Below are 17673 nucleotides of genomic sequence, written 5' to 3' on the forward strand. Positions count from 1 at the left end.
TTATACGTTACTGCGTTTTCTATTCAAGAACAGCATTAATGTGGTAAGTGCACTATGTCCAGTGTTGTATCTTTGACGTTCGGGAACATCATCCTACATTTGTTATCTAGTTTATAGCCTTATGGCGACTAAAGAGGATTGTGATGCATGAAACGTGAAATTAAACTATGTTGTGCCCATTTTTTACATATTTGTTTTGTCAAGATTTTGCTACCGATTTGTCGTTTATTTTTTTTGGAATTGACTGAATTTGCTTCGCTTTGTTCAATACAATGAGAAAGTTTTTGATTGATTCAATTGACTTTTGATTTAATCTACTGTACATGCTGAACAGTTAAAACCACGTTACTGCAAAAAATTTAGACTTTTTATTTGATGTTGAGAAAATTTAAAGGTATAATTTTAAACAAAATTTAATGTTTGTCTTTGGTAATGGAAAATATTTGTTCGCTAAATATAGTTTATGGTACAACCATGGCTACCTGGAAGCAAGGTGTGGGATGGAATGGAAGACGATTTTTCCATCTCATTTCCATTTCATTCTACAAATCTTCCATTCCATCTTCGATCCATTTTACTCAACGATCGCCGGTATCTCGCTCTCTACCGCCTCTCAAACACTGGCACTGACTTGATTGGTAGCATGACAAACAATGCCGAGTTACTCCATCATTCTTGTCAAATTCACTACTTCATGAAAGTTTTTATTCTACGTTAAAATTGTTTTCAACTTTGACGCTTACGGAGAATGCGACTGGGTCTTCGCGGGACGCATAAATCGTCTACGAATCATGACACACGGCGATTGGAATCGCCGTCGCTGTCACTTCATCTATAATCCCTACCTCCGAGCATGTCTTCGAACACGATACACGAAAAAACTAACTCTCGCAATGACGAATAAGTTCATTTTAGATGCTTCGATCTTCTCATTGGCCCAATCCCTAATTTCGTTGTTTACAATGCTCTCAAGATTAATTTTATCTTAGTTTCTTCCCATTTTAAGCACTGAAATAGCTCAAACGATATGTTATGTTATGCTCTGCTGTTCCATAACTAGTAACTACATCCTCGTTCGTTACTTCAGGACAAGAAGGCTGGACTGGTCGAGATTTCTACAACAATCCATCATCAGTGAGCTACAATGGTGAAGACATCGCTATGAGACCAGACAACTACTACCTTTCTTATTTTGTTGCACCAGGTATGCTGTAAATCTAACCTTGTGCTTTGTTTTTGTGGCGTTTAAAAAAGTCGAATTCATCTTGTAATGATTTCTGATTATATAAAATACCTAACATTCAATAAAAGAAAATTACTTTTCAGATAAATTTCTTGGGAATCAAAGATTCAGTTATAACCAGATGCTGGAATTTAAGCTCTTCGTAGAGCAGGCTCCTAGAGGAAGAATGGATGTTACAAGAAGAAGTAGCAGTTCTAGAGCGGCTCTTCCAAGCCGAGATGACCTTATCTTGGAAGGTTACGGACTCAAAGTTTCAGCAAGCATTGTCAGCCAGGTGGATAAAGTTTGTTTTGTTTGTCGTATCCAGGCTTACACCCGGTGGTTGAAGATTTAGATTAAGTGGACGGGAAGGCAAGGAAGCCAATCTTCGTGTCCACCTTCAGGCATGCCTTTAAGTGTCCTGCCATGGACACAGCCGCATGCTCTTGAGCGGTGTCGAACCGGTGCCCTTTCGATTGCCGTTCCAGTGTTCTCACCACTTGGCTATGCAGCAGACATGGATAAAGTGTTGCAAAATCACTTTCTATTTGTTGTTCTTTTTATGCTCCGGTCTGTAACTTGCTAATGATAATTTTTTTGTTAACCGAATTCCAAAAATTGAGAGATGGCCATATGACAGATTTCATAAATAATTTTATTATTTAATTTAAAATTTGTTTTCCACTGTTCGCTGAAAACACAAACAAATGTTGAAAATACTTATTCATAAAAATCCTTATTTTTTCATTAAAAATAACTAGTCAATATTAATCTTGTCGACTGTCCTCATCAATTTCAGTAAATATTTTTTAACCTTATATTTAGCACTTTCTGTTATATTGAAACACCACACCTTTTTTAACCAACTCACGATCGCTAACTAACGGATTTTTGAAAGTATGTTTTCTATAACATGAAGTTATAATTTGTCACAGAGCAACCCTTCCCCCAACGGCCAGCCGCAGGTGTACAGATTCCGTCTTCATGAAGCAGCTGGATTCTCTCCAAGACTCTCTCCACTTAACTTTCAGAAGATGTTGAACAGCTTAGATAAAATCAGCATCCGTTCCACGTATGGAGAAGGATGTAAGATCCTGTTATGTTAGCTTATATAAGTAGAGTTCTATCTGTTTTATGTTTTTGAATATCGAAAAGCAGACATTGAACGACGTTCAAGTGTAATAATAAACTCGAAGAAAAATAAGTGTAGCCATTACAAAGAGTATATTCCTAATTAGCAGATACGATGTTTAAATTTTCACTCGTATTTCCTTGAATGATTTTTACGCTAACACACATAATGAACTGATTTTCCATTTCTTTTTGCAATTTCCATACAATTTATTTTAGTTTGTAAGTTTTGAGTCAAAGTTCACCCAAAAAAAGTGCCACGGATTCTTAACGGTTTAAGTGATCCGTCTTATAGCATCAATCCGTTATGGTGCTGCTATCAGTGTCAGGCATTGGGCAAGCGTATTGACAGCAAGTCAAACCATCGTCTATCACTGTGACTCGATCCATAATAGTCTAGACTAGCTCGATAAAACAACACGATCAAGCGAGGATGAATCATTTCTCGGTTCATATTTTGAGCAGCACACCTCATGGGGGAACAGTTCGTAGACCGAAACTATATAAACCGGTTCGGTGGCTTTGTGGTTGTGTCTGCTTCTGAATCGGTAGGCATGGGTTCGATATCTTGTCAAACCATACTACAGACTTTTCAAAAGTGGTACTGAATCATAACTATGCTGGGGACTCAGTAAAAGGATTGATGTAACTTGATAGTGTACTTGGCTGCGTAAAACCAGTGTTTTTAGCCAGGGTTTACCCATGGCCACCTGGAGATGCGGCCTGATTTGTCACATTTTGCAGATTTTGATTACAGCTACTGCTAGTGCTTAACTGACATATTTTGAGATGTTTTTACTTTCTACGGTTTCCTAATGACAAAAACCTTTTTTGTTGCCTTGGAGAAGCAGTAGCAAATGAGAAAAACTAAGTTGAAAAACGCAAAATCAGACTGTTATTGAAAATTAACAGTCTGACTAAAATCTACAAAATCAAATTTTCTTTGTTTTTCAACATGTGAAGATGTTAAAACCTATTGTGTCATCTGGGGAAAAGAATAAAGAAAGCGTAAAAATCTAATTTTAAGAAAAATTTATTTAAACGTTAGCCCAAAGTTAGAAAAACCTGGAAATTTCTGCAAAATGTGACAAATCAGGCCGTATCTTTAGGTGGCCATGGTTTACCCAAACCTGAAACTTGTTTTTTTTTGGCTATTTGTTGCTATCGGGTTTTCAGATAGAATGTGAAAAATATTTTTATCTAAAAAAGTTTGAATAATTCAAGCCCTGTGCTATTCATACTGTTCATCCTCTGTTTTGTACTCATTATCGCATTTAGCTACTATATATAGGGCCATTTTTATTTTGACTTAAAAAAAAATTTTGACTTTATTTTTTATCAAATTTTGACTTTATTTTGACCTAACGAAATTTCTTAATTGTAGAGTGCACAGTTCTTCCTCGAATTGATACCAGTTACTCAAACATAATATTTTGTCGATTTCAGACCCAAACGTAATATTTTGTTGAAAAGTCAAGGTGTTTTATGGGTTATAAAAAGTGCGTCGTTTTTTTTGGCGATAGGAAAATCTCCACAAATCTGTCTAACTTCTGCTGACGACGATTTAGCTTGCTTAGGCATTTTAGTATTACAGAATGTCAGTAGGCTATTCCTAAATCCAAACTGTTGATCTTGGAAAAGACCACGTTTGCAAAGAGGGAGTGTTTTATAAAAAGTATTCAAATAGCCTACGTAACAATGAATAAACAATGGATAATTTGCGATAAAAGTTATTGCTGATCCGTGGGCATTGTGACATATTTCCTGCTTTTATGGGTTAATATGGTTTAATTGTGTCGCAGTTCCTGATTTACAATGCTTCCACGAGGATTTTGACAAAAATTACACTTAAAAAACACAAAAAGTTTGTCAAAAGCCATAATTTGACAAATTTTGATTTTATTGTCAATTTTGACTTTATTTAGACCTATAAACTTCTTAGAAACAGTCTCCTAGGTGCTGAAAACAACTTTATTCTTTGATTCGTGGATAGACAAGATCTTTAAAAAATTTTGACTTTATTGACTTTTGCGGGCCCTAGCTATATAGCATCATACAACATTGTTTCTTGCTGCCTCCGCAATACAGAATCACAATAGCCCAATTTTATAATTGATTTTAAAATGTTAAAATGTACAGTAGGCCGTGCAATTGCGTTATATCGTAGAAGACTTATTAGCTTCTGAGTTCAAGACAATCGTTGCAAAAGTACGAAAGACAATCAAAGTGAGCTGAATAGTTAGAAAAAACAGAGTTTTTAGGGGGAAAAAAGCAACATCACGACGTCGTCAATGATAATTTTTTATGACGTCATACAAGCCATCGATGGCGCAAAACATATCCTTGACAGTTCCAAATATATTTTGACAAAACAACCTAAACCAGCCTTTCAAAAACACGCCGAAATTCGTTTTTCATAAAAGTGTCGATTTTGGTAAAATACCCTTGGCACAGAGGTAAACCCAATTGAAAAAAGCTGTGGCAGTCAAAGGGTTTTAAAGTGAAATTAAATTTTAAAAAAAGGGACAAAAATTTAAAAAAAATCTGGCAACACTGAAGCCGGAGTCGTAGTCGGCCAGTTATAAACCAAGGAGTTGGAATCGTACATTTTTCGCCCAACTCCACAGCCCTGCTATTTACAACCTCAGAATATTGCCTTCTTCGGAAAAAAGAAGATTCTCTTCCTTGATTGCAAGTTCAACAAAATAGCTTCTTCAAGTTACTTTGCCGTTTCTCCCAGCTACATAAAGAAAGTATGGTGGCGATGATTAGGTTTGAGAGAAGTTTTGTGTTTTCCGAAGAGATAAAAACTTTGTAAAGCTATTGAAATGACAGCCGATTACCTTTGCAAAGAGAGTGCTGACCTTCGTCTGGCTAAAAAAGTAGTCAAGTTTAGCCCACCCTGAAAAAGCTGGAAGACTTAGTGTTCCAGAGGCTCATTTGTTTATTGTTTCTACGCACGCGTCATCTGATTTGTTAGCGCTTTACCTGCGGGAAGGCGCCTTCTCAAAGGTAGAGCCAGCACTGTTCACTTTACTTTCAATCATTCCAGTTTTCTGTTATTGCCGTTTAGATGGCTAAAATCTTTGGTGTTACTGCTTGGTATTTGTGAAAGACTATTTTTAATCCTTCAATAAGAAAATCAAATCAACTTCAAAAATTGTGTGTTAAAAGAAGTCTTAGAAAGGATAGGGAAACTTATGTTACAAGCTCTCTAAATTTAAGTCTCTGTAAACAACTTAGAGGGACGAACCACTTAGGAACAGCGATCAGTAGAGATCTGCAAGAGACATTGAAGAAACGTGTGCAAAAGGAGAAATGTCGAACAGATTCAATCATTCAAAGTCTCCCAGCGACCAAGACAAGTACGAAGACTATTTTAGACACAATACTTGAAAGCGTTAAATTGCATCCTCAACAAAATCTCTTTTGGAAAGACTCTATTCACAGAGCCCTAATGGTCATATGGAAGAGGACCGAGAAAATGTTGAAGTTAAACTGATTAAAAAGTTCAAGATCAGGATTCCTTCTAAGGAGTTTTCTTCTTTTGTGAAAGGTAAAAATCACGACTGCGCGACCATGCCTCCACAACAAAGAATAGTGAAAAAAAAAAGTCTTTTTTTTCCAGCTACATACATAAGAAATAAAGTAAGCAATATCACACCAAATCAGAAAAATCAATTTATTAATATATAGAGCTTTCGCCAGATTCTATTTGAATAAGATTATACTGAAGAAGCCACACTTGTGTGGCGAAAGCTCTATATATTAATAAATTGACTTTTCTGATTTGGTGCAATATTGTTTACTTTATTTCGAATGTTTTATCACACCGTGCATCGTATTGGATCATCGGTTGAATTTAAGAAAGTCTGAGGAAAAGTTTAGAAATGAAGTTTTGTTTTGGAATACATACAAAAGACCTGAAAATCTTAAATTCCATCATGCTTAGCTTGCAATTAACTCCCGTCAGGAGCCCGAAGGAGCTTGTTCATTCACAGGACTATTCGTCACAAGACTATGAAACAGAGTGAATGATAAAAGTCTCAACGTTTTGATTTTCGTGCCTTTACGTTATAGAGATCATTTGAAAACAACGTGCTTTAGCGAGAGACATTCATTTAAGTTTAAAGTGTATTTTCTGTTGCATCTGCAATCTGCATGTTTTAAGTAGGTTAATAATAAGTTTAAATCTGCCCAAATCGCAGATTATTCAAAACTCGATAATGGTTTCTGTTTTTCAAATACCCAAAACCCTTGTTTTGAAATTTTGTCCCAATTTGGAAACACTACGTAGGACACTGTCTCCTTTCTAAAGCTCTGAATGCAAAATATGTTTGTGATGGATAGGCCTATAGCTCTATATAAAACACTCTGGCGTGATGTTTGCCCTTACACCTAGTCCTTCGTTCCGCTATCGTTTTAAGAATGGTAAAATAGATTTAAAATTTTAATTGTATGTCGAAGAAGGTTGACATGCAGATTGCAGAAGATTGTGTGATTCCACCATCAACTCTTCATAATTTTTAAAACTTATTTTCACTTAATATAATTAAATGTGTTTGCAAGCCTCGAAACTGAAGGCGGCCATCGCGGCCATGGCCGCGATTAACCTACAAAAACTGACATTTTGTCCGCCGGGTCTCGCCCTTCCGTCGGCCGCATTTGTCCGCCATAAAGTTCCGAGAAAATTTTACGCAAGCGCCCTTGTGAATAAAGTACTTTGTCACTTATAATCACAAAGGATTAGAATGCAGTCAAAGCACCCGATAAATCACAATACACATTGTCTATGCTTGAATTGCTAACATTATTGATTAACCAAGCAGCTGATGTCTGACGATAAGCAGGATGCAAGTGACATCACAATACTGTTTATTGATGCGATATATTCAGTCTTCGGAATTAGCGTCGGCAATAAAAATGCCGAGGCCACACAAACGCTTGTAAGGTTAGGGTTAGACAATAGACATTCCTCCCAGTCGTTATAACACAGCCATAGATTTGTTCCTTAGTCAACACCCTGATGGAGCTCTACGAAAAAGAGGCGTGTAGATTGGTATCAAAGCCCCAAAGCCGCAAAACGTGGACACTTGATTGCGAACGGCGAAGACGGTGTAGATTTACAGCCAAGCGATGAGCCTCTTGATGTGTCCGATTCCAGTGATGGCGCTCAACCTCGTGCTCTGATACAGCATCTGATGATTCCGATTCTGACAGCTAGTTCTTTATCAAACAGACTTTGTGTTGTTCGCAGTATCGCAATTGTGCCGAAATTATGTTAGTGTATACGTAAATCGAGGCAATCTTCTCGCAGGGAGCTATCAATTTGTTACCGGTAGGCTACCTGGTTGAGCAATTAACGTTATTTTATGATAATTCAACGTTGCTAGATGTTGAATTAATGTAAAACAAGCGTAAATTTCTTATTGGGCATTGCTGTTACGCAGTATAACCCGCCGGAAAATTAAATCGATCTGTGCTGACTCGAACGTTGAATCAACCCAAAATTAACTTACTTTTCCGCCCGTGAGTTATTTAACGTGAATAACTGTAACAGCGTGCAACGTGCGTATTTTGTTGCTCGCTTTATCGCTACTTTTGGCATTATTACATCACAACAAATCAAACAGTGCGGTCGTGATAGACTATTCTAGTATATTTTTCGCTTCTCGTTTTACATGTTTTAAAACAATTGTTTCGTAATAAACGTTCACAGCAATGTCGAAGTTTCGATGGCCGCCATGTGCTTGTGATTGGCCGCCGAACAGCTTGCTTCAGTCGGACACGTTTGGCCGCCGGAAAAAAAAAGTTGTTTCGAGGCCTGGTTTGTGTTCAAGTAAATATTATTTCATAGTGATCGGCCATTTGGATGACGTTCAGCTTAAATCTGCTGAGCGGTTCGGTTCTGGGGAGAAAGCTGATTGGGTTGAAGTTTGTGATCTGGATAACTATGTTGGAAACTTTGCTGACCAGTGCGCCCCTGGATTTACGCGAGACCCCCCGAACGGAGGAGAGTATGCTCCATGTGTTCCTTGCAACTGCAATGGACACTCGGACACGTGCGATAGTGAAACGGGTACGTATCGTAAATGCTTTGTGGCTTGCAAGAAGCAAGAACTGCATAAGAAATATCCAAATTAATGAGATTTTTTTCTGGGGTTATTTCATGGCTCAAATAGCTTGAAGAATGTAATATCTCAGCTTAACACGGTGATATCATCTGTAGAATGTTTCAAGTACTGTATTTAACACGACATGAACAATTTTTCACATTGCTTGCGCACTCCAGGGTTATGCGAGTGTAATCATAACACAATGGGCGACCACTGCGAGTTATGCATCGATGGATATTACTTTTCTGGGGATGAATCGAGGCGCGGAACGCCGCAGGAATGTCAACCGTGCCCGTGCCCTCAAGGATCATCGTGCGCCATCGCTGTCGACTCCAGTGTAGTGTGTACAAGCTGTCCCCCAGGCCATGCTGGTAAGAGGGTGTTTTATGTTATAATAAAGTAGCAACAATACGTTGAATTAAGATTGTGATATTATGACGACGACATATACCACACGTAAAGCATGTCGACCGTTTCTATTCATTTTATTCTCTTTGTAAAATGAACTAGTTTTGTTAGCCAGATTTTTATTGTATCCGCTAGTTTAAATTTTGCACTGAATTACGATTTGAACTAATGTATAACAACTTACTGTAACTACATTGTTGAAGCATTAACAAACTACTTAACAGGGAAGCAGTGCGAGGTCTGCATGGATGGGTGGTTCGGTGACCCCAGAGGTCGGGGTCCTTGTATCCGGTGCCTCTGCAGTGGGAACATCGATGGAAACGCTGTTATGAATTGTGACAGGACAACAGGAGAATGCCTGAAGTGCATCCACAACACAACGGGCTTTCGTTGCCAATTTTGTTTGCCAGGATACTTCGGAAAGCCTGTTACAACTAACCCCGCTGAGCGTTGCATGTGTAAGTTATGCACGATTGGTTTTCTTCTCTGCTGCTATTTATTTTGTTTTGTTGTTTTGCTAGGTTCTTTTTGTTAATTTTTTCTTGGTTTCAGCTTCTGAGTGGCTTTTATGTTTTTGGAAATTGCTGTCTTTGCTCGATTTTTATAGTAACTTGGTAGTCCAAAATTATAGTTTAGTCTGACATGCATTTCAGCTAAGCCTGATAAAACATAGCGGTCAAACATTACTACACGTAAAGATGTATAAATGAGCACACCTTCGGCGATTTTAGTAGCTGCGGTTTTCTTGCATTTTGCTTTTGTAAGTCGAACTTACCATGGCGAAACTGCGACATATATACTGCAATTCAAAGATAGATCTTGGCGAAATTGTGTCTGGGTCATTTATATAACTAGAACTTAGAAGTACGGTTATATTATGCATGTGATTGCGCTTTACAATTTAAACATTGACAACGAACCAAACTAAATATGGCCAAGTCAAACTTCAACAGAAAAATGCAACTTCAACCAGTTATTAAGTTACACTCTATTAATTATGCTTTTCCCCGACAACTTAACTGTGATCTTTCTTTAGTGTGCGAGTGTGACCACTTGGGTAGTGAACACGTGACTGCCTGCAACGCTGAGACAGGACAGTGCCAATGTCTCCCCAATGTAGAAGGTAGGTGTTTTTATCTCGTTTCCAACATTTCTCATGTTGATCGGGATTACTTATTTTCAAATAATGCTTAGCAAATGAAATAGAAAGTAGAAACATGAAATCTACTTTATATGAAGTTTAGTTGTATCTAATGTAGCTGACTACCTGCAATAACTATGGTTTCTTTTAGGTTTAAGTCTGCAAAAGGTAACATATCTAATGCAATTCTTTTCGAGATTTTGAACTTCTATTACCATGTCACTCTTGTGTAGTAGTATATTGCGAATCCCTGTCTAATTTGTAGAAAAAACTTTCTATATTACTCACCATTTTTTGCAGGCCGCCGCTGTGAAAGGTGTAGAAGCGGGTTTTGGAACATTGCAAGTGGCCAAGGTTGTGAAACGTGCAACTGCAACTATGTGGGAACGAGCACGGGAGAATGCGACCAAGACAGTGGCCAATGCGCCTGTCTTCCCGGAGTTGGAGGACAACGGTGTGATCGATGCTTACCAAACTACTACGGTATATCAGGAGAGGGTTGCACGGGTAAGTAATGGTCTTCGTCATAGCTAGGATATTTTTTAAAACTTTACTTAAAGAGTTCCGTTACGACAAAGTAAAGTATTAAACATGTTTGATCCACATGAAAACGAAGCCTTTTAGCATAACGTTAGGACGATGAACCCAAACATGGTGTGAAAAAAATTCTGCATCATGTCAGATTCTAGCAAAACATCAGTTTCTTTTTTTGTTTGGTTGATTACTAATAAGCTGCGGTTAAAAAATAAAGAAACTTCAACAAATCGAAACCAAAAAAGTAAAATTCAATCCAATGTTTTTTCTGTCACATGATAACTTGATAACCAACTTGATAAATTGATGATTTCTTTTGTAAAAGTATGGCGACACAAAGTATGTTTTGCCAATTGCAGCTATACCAAATCTTATATAGAGCAATAGATTGGGTTTCGCTTTTAGCAGCATGATTGTTGTTCACTTCACAAATGTAGATACAAAGGACTTTTTTAGCCTGATGCTGCGAGTTTGCTGTGGTAGTAGCGGTTTGCACTAGCTTTCGGAACACAGCTCCCTGATCATGTGCTATGAGGAATGGTGTTGAAGTCAGTATGCCGTGTTTTATGCGGTTTTCTTCGGCTTGATGCTACTGTCTTGATTCTGTCTGTTGAGTTTATGTGTTGTCAGACGTGATCACTGTAAAATTATTTTGAATCAGTTGATTAAAGGTGTCGTAATTTTTCCCTTTGGGCACGATTGTTATCTTTGGACTTGTCTAGTTGGCCTCTTTGAAGCGCAACTGTACCGCGTTGTTCTCTCTGGCAATGATTGTAAATTCGAAGTCGGCGCAACACCGTTGTTGATGATTAAAGGTGGAACCTTTATTACAGCTATGGTGTTCTTTCAGGCGGGAGTGGAGTGGGCGGATCGTGTTGCCTATGTAGCTTTCCGCACAGTTCTTGCATATGATCTTGCAGACACAATTCTTGGTGGTGAACATGTTGTTCGGTGCTGGGCAGTGGAGTGTCTTGTAGTCCGCAGGGTTGAGACTTTTGTCGTTTTTAAAGGGCGGTTCGGAGGGTTCGTGTGCGTAGGAAGAGGCGCACTGGCTCGTCGTCGTCGTCTGGGCTAGCTTCTGGGGCCGAGGGTCTATCCTTTTACCACCCCAGATCGGTCCTGGCTCCACTTCTTTTCAACATCTACACCCACGACCTGCCAACCACGGTCTCCGCAAAATACGCTTATGCGGACGATCTGGCAATTCTCCACTCCACAAAGTCGTGGGAAAATCTAGAAGACACCTTGAGCCAGGACATGCAAACCATCTCAGCTTATCTCCAGAACTGGCGACTGAAACTCAGCGAAACCAAAACTGTGGCGGCAGCTTTCCACCTACACAATCGGGAAGCTGATCGTGAGCTACATGTCCACAACAACGGAAAACCTCTGTCCTTCTGCCCCGAGCCAAGGTACCTTGGGGTGACACTAAACAGATCGCTCACATACCGCCACCATTTGGTGTCACTGCGCAAGAAACTGACATCCCGCGCTGCATTACTGAAGCGCCTGGCAGGCTCTAGCTGGGGGGCGAGGGCTGACACTTTGCGAATAGCAGCCTTAGCCCTTGTCTACTCTTCAGCAGAGTACTGTGCACCTGTCTGGTGCCGCAGTGCTCACTGCCACAACATCGACACTGCCATAAACAGCGCCCTGCGCACAGTGACCGGATGCCTGCGTCCCACACCATTGGACAATCTCCCCATTCTCGCTGACATCCAACCTGCTGAGCTTCGTCGCGAAGAAGCCACTCTGTCCCTCGGTCGACGGGCACTGGAGCCTAATCATCTTCTCCACCACAAGATCTCTGCCTTCCCAAACGGGCACCCCCGCCGACTGAAATCAAGACACCCATTCGTGCCAGCCGCTCAACTTCTGATCAACGAAGCTGATGAACAAGACATCTCTGCGGCTACTTGGGCGGACCATAAATGGAATTCTGAATGGAGGTCAAGCACCACCAGACTCCATTCATTCATCCCCGACGCCGACACACGCCCAATCGGCCTGACACTACAGAGACAGGCGTGGGTGCGCCTCAACCGTCTCCGTACGGGCGTCGGCCTTTTCCGCTCAACCATGCACCAATGGGGAATGGCTTCTTCCTCCTCCTGTGAATGTGGTGCCGAGGAACAGACCGCAGACCACATCATCAATGACTGTACCATCTTCAAGCCACCTAACGGAGTGGAAGGTCTGCGCGTCATGGATGATGAAACTAAAGACTGGCTGCTCTCTAGCAGCCTTCCAGTGTAGTCCGGGAACATCGTGAATCTGGGGTGGTAAAAGGATAGACCCTCGGCCCCAGAAGCTCAGACGACGACGACCCCAGATTCACGATGTTCCCGGACTACACTGGAAGGCTACTAGAGAGCAGCCAGTCTTTAGTTTCATCATCCATGACGCGCAGACCTTCCACTCCGTTAGGTGGCTTGAAGATGGTACAGTCATTGATGATGTGGTCTGCGGTCTGTTCCTCGGCACCACATTCACAGGAGGAGGAAGAAGCCATTCCCCATTGGTGCATGGTTGAGCGGAAAAGCCCGACGCCCGTACGGAGACGGTTGAGGCGCACCCATGCCTGTCTCTGTAATGTCAGGCCGATGGGGCGTGTGTCGGCGTCGGGGATGAACGAATAGAGTCTGGTGGCGGTTGACTTCCATTCAGAACTCCATTTATGGTCCGCCCAAGCAGCCGCAGAGATGTCTTGTACATCAGCTTCATTGATAAGAAGTTGAGCGGCTGGCACGAATGGGTGTCTTGATTTCAGTCGGCGGGGGTGCCCGTTTGGGAGAGCAGAGATCTTGTGGTGGAGAAGGTGGTTAGGCTCCAGTGCCCGTCGACCGAGGGACAGAGTGGCTTCTTCGCGACGAAGCTCAGCAGGTTGGATGCCAGCGAGAATGGGGAGATTGTCCAATGGTGTGGGACGCAGGCATCCGGTCACTGTGCGCAGGGCGCTGTTTATGGCAGTGTCGATTTTGTGGCAGTGAGCACTGCGGCACCAGACAGGTGCATAGTACTCTGCAGAAGAGTAGACAAGGGCTAAGGCTGCTACTCGCAAAGTGTCAGCCCTCGCCCCCCAGCTAGAGCCTGCCAGGCGCTTCAGTAGTGCAGCGCGGGATGTGAGTTTCTTGCGCAGTGACACCAAATGGTGGCGGTATGTGAGCGATTTGTCTAGTGTCACCCCAAGATATCTTGGTTTGGGGCAGAAGGACAAAGGTTTTCCGTTGTTGTGGACATGTAGCTCACGATCAGCTTCCCGATTGTGTAGGTGGAAAGCTGCCGCCACAGTTTTGGTTTCGCTGAGTTTCAGTCGCCAGTTCTGGAGATAAGCTGAGATGGTTTGCATGTCCTGGCTCAAGGTGTCTTCTAGATTTTCCCACGACTTTGTGGAGTGGAGAATCACCAGATCGTCCGCATAAGCGTATTTTGCGGAAACCGTGGTTGGCAGGTCGTGGGTGTAGATGTTGAAAAGAAGTGGAGCCAGGACTGATCCCTGTGGGACGCCGTTTTTCAGGCGTCTCAGTCTGCTTCGCCGGTGGTGAGGGTGAAGCTTCGGTTCCTGACAAGTTCCATAATCATATGGACCATATGTCGGTCAGGAAGCAGGCGAAGCAGCTTGTAAGTAAAGCCGCGATGCCATACAGTATCGTAGGCAGCTGTGAGATCTAGAAAGACAGCGCCGGCCTTCTTTTTTGCCTCAAAGCAGTCCTCGATGTCTTGGGTGAACAGTGTGACCTGATCTACGGTGGATTTTCCGCGCCGAAACCCAGCTTTCTCTTTTGGAAGGAGCGGGTCGATGATTGGGTTGACGCGGGCATAGATCAGCCTTTCGAGGATTTTTAAAGGAACACAGAGGAGGGATATCGGACGATAACTCCTTGGGTTCTCTGGTGGCTTGTGAGGCTTAGGGATCGCAACTACTAGAGCTCTTCTCCAGATTTTTGGAATTGTGAGGTGGTGCAGGCAGGAAGAGAGGAATCTACGTAACCAGGACTTTAGGGCAGGGCCAGCATGGAGCACAAGCTCAGGGCAGATCTTATCCGGCCCTGGAGACTTGTGTGGTTTCACTAGGCGGAGGGCGGTGGCGAATTCCTCTGGAGTGAAGTCTCCAGAGATTGTTTCTTCTTGTGGTATTACCACTCGCCACAGGGCAGACACTTCCTTGGCGACAAGGCGGGATGTCTCGCGGTCCTTTGTCTTGTAGACCCCGTTCTGCACTAGCTGGGAAGCGATGGCATTTGCAGAAACGGGGCACTGGCGAGGGGAGTTTACTGAGTGCCCAGTGAGGTTGTTGATGATGCTCCATGCTTTGCGGCTTGAGTGTGAGAAGTCGATGGTTTGGACGGCTTCATTCCATCGCTAAAGCTTCTTTGCGTCCAGCCGCTCAAGTAGTCTGGTGGCGTCGGTGTTAAAAGCAGTACCCGGGGTGGCGTTTAAGTAGGAGCAATAGAGAGCTTCACATTCAGAGTCCCAGCATGGTGTATAGCTGGTTCGATGGCCACGTGGTATTATGGCCTTTGCCGCAATTATTATAGCATTGCAGAAGTCCTGGTATGCCTCGTCTGCGTTGCATGTTTCAGGTGGTGGTAACTTTGCTGTAGACATATTGGTCAAGAGGCTGTATTGATTCCAATCGGCTTTTTTGAAGTTCCATCGCTTCACCGGTGAACTCGGGACAGGAGCCACAAGTTTTGGGGCGATGATGAGGGACGGCCGGTGTTGGGACCGCGGGAACTTCTCAAGCACACGTCTGTCTGGAAGAGAGCTGTCGACACTCGCGAAGGCCAAGTCAGGGTTTGTCCCTGTTTCCCAGCGGCCGGAGTGGAAACTGGCTGGTTCCTTTGGATTGAATAGAAGGGCAGGATGGTTTGTAGAGGCCCAGTCAGCCAGCAATTGTCCGTCGCTGCTTGTATTGTTGTAGCCCCAGTCGATGTGCTGGCAGTTGAGGTCGCCAGCGTAGAGACTGGGGGAGGGGAACGTTGGAAGGGATGATGGCAACATTCGCGAGGGTGGGGGCTTGTAGATGTTGACGATGTTGTAGTCTGAGATACATATGCACAGTTGCACACCCACTCAATCTCAGCATCAATTGGAGATTGGTCGACAAACTTCCACTTCAGGCTCTCATGCACAAACGTGGCAATGCCGTGCTTCCTGCTTAAGGTAGACCCGGCTAGCGTGTAGTTGGGAATAGCTAGCCTATCTGCAGAAGTGCAGTGGGTCTCCTGGAGGAGGATGACGAGTGCCCGGTTGGTATGGGCAAGCTGCTCCACAACTTTGGTCTTGCTTGTTGTGTAGCATTCTATGTTGAGCTGCAGAATGGTGGGGCGTCTGGACTTATCAATTGCCCCTTGCAGCTGTGCCGTCCGGGTGGAGGCTCTTTGTTGACAGATTTCGTTTCTCATCTGGTTGAAAGCAGATGGTACTCACAGGATGGGGCACGAGGAGCCATTTGTCGTCCATCCGCACTGGCTAACAAGGTCTTTGAAGATTTTTTTACTTTACGATCAGCATCGTCGCTCATAAAAGGAAATGTGTGTTTGGATATGCGGTGTTTGGGGATTTTGTTTATTTTGCTGGTGTCGTCGTCGTCTGGGTGATTGCTTGAGGAAGTCCTTGGGGTATCCGTTATCATCCTCGATGGTTTTATCGAATTCGGTCAATGTGGTGTTACTCTGTTTGGTGAGGAACATCTGTCCTTTCTTCTTTGTACTTCGTTTAGTAGTGGTATTCTTGGTGCTTGTGGGTAGGGCCGAGTCAAACTGTGGAAGTAGTTTTGGCTTTGCTTTCTACTGGCAGAACTCGTGGTGGAGTGCACCATTTCTGTCGATTTTTATTGACATTGTAAAGTCGAGTTGTGAGACGGCGTTGTCAGTTCTTGGTAGTTTTATTTCGAAGTTAATAGCTGGGTGCGCTTGATTGAGGGTGTTTTGGATGGCTAGGGCTTCTCCGTTGTTGGCTGTCAGCAAAAACGTGTCATCAGCGTATCATATTTAGAGGGTGAGATTTGACTGGTTCCGCAGTATCTGCTTTTTAAGGGTGTCCATGAAGAGGATTCCAGATATGGCGTTTCCCATTAGTAGGCCGTCTATTTGTCTATAGAACTTCTCCTTGAAGGTAAAGACGTTGCTCTGAAGGAATTTCGAGGAGATAGCCGATCTCTTCTGGGTGGAATGGGCTGCAGATCTATTCTTCCAGTCGACAGTTTTTGGATCACATTGTCGATCGCTGCCTTAGAAGGGACGGAAGTGTACATGACATTGCTGTCATATCCAGGTTGAACTTTCTCCGGGTGTCTGGTGGTATGTTTCGGAGTTGGTTGAGTAGTTCTTGATTTTTTGTTAGGTGTGCCGGAACGTTTTCAATAAGGGGATGAGAAGAGTGCAGACTAGGTGTGACAGTTTGGCGGCTGGCCGGTTTTTGCTTGAGACGATTGGACGAATTTTGATGTCAGGGCCTTTATGAGTTTAGATCAGGTGGTAGAATCGTGTCGTACTTGAGTTGTTGGTGATGTAGGTAGGTCTAGTTACGTTATATGGTAGTTGAACTCTTGTGGCAATAATCCTCCACGTGCTGTTGAGCTTTCGTTCCATGGTTTGCGCTTTTGTCATCCTTGAAGTTTGATATACTTTGGGTCACCCAGATGTTGGACGCTGCATCGTAGCGTTCTGTTTCGATGATGCAAAACTAATAGGAAATAGATCATGCCCTGTGATTTTAGGCTTTTTGATAGTCGAAAATTCATTTTTCGAGAGGTTACTGCGAGTATTTGTGACGGGAACTGTTTTCAGAATCTTTTGGATCTCACAGCTTGTATTCTAGTAATCTAGTTTCTCACTCACTTGCGGTGATTTGTGAAGGTTGTGGTTGCAAGGAAACCCCGGTATTCTTGTATTCATCGGTAGATTGCTTATTATATCGGTGTATTCTCTCCATCGGGCCTGGTTTGCTAGTTTGCAGAAGGTCGATGTGATGTGAACGATCTTAAATAGAGTTTTAGCAAATTGCCTCATCAGTCCTATGCGCTTTGTATGGATAGGACGACTTGCTTTACTGATTTTGGCTTCGATATAAACAGCTGGAGGGTCACTGCGAAGTTCAAAAATTGGCAAAACTGC

The 17673-nt window shown here is 42.6% G+C and overlaps 1 protein-coding gene across 1 annotated transcript in view; it reads left to right on the forward strand.

The window, feature by feature from the left end:
• LOC145764711 (laminin subunit gamma-1-like) overlaps positions 1–17673 on the forward strand; it is a 145169-nt gene that overhangs the window by 94068 nt on the left and 33428 nt on the right. The window contains exons 10-17 of the mRNA XM_082576369.1: positions 1088–1204; positions 1327–1517; positions 2158–2308; positions 8211–8432; positions 8646–8840; positions 9102–9335; positions 9914–10000; positions 10319–10525. Of these exons, the coding sequence (XP_082432495.1) occupies positions 1088–1204; positions 1327–1517; positions 2158–2308; positions 8211–8432; positions 8646–8840; positions 9102–9335; positions 9914–10000; positions 10319–10525 (1404 nt within the window). The remainder of the gene's footprint in view (positions 1–1087; positions 1205–1326; positions 1518–2157; positions 2309–8210; positions 8433–8645; positions 8841–9101; positions 9336–9913; positions 10001–10318; positions 10526–17673) is intronic.

Source organism: Aplidium turbinatum, chromosome 2 (genome assembly GCF_918807975.1).
Source record: "Aplidium turbinatum chromosome 2, kaAplTurb1.1, whole genome shotgun sequence".
NCBI classification, from domain to species: domain Eukaryota; kingdom Metazoa; phylum Chordata; class Ascidiacea; order Aplousobranchia; family Polyclinidae; genus Aplidium; species Aplidium turbinatum.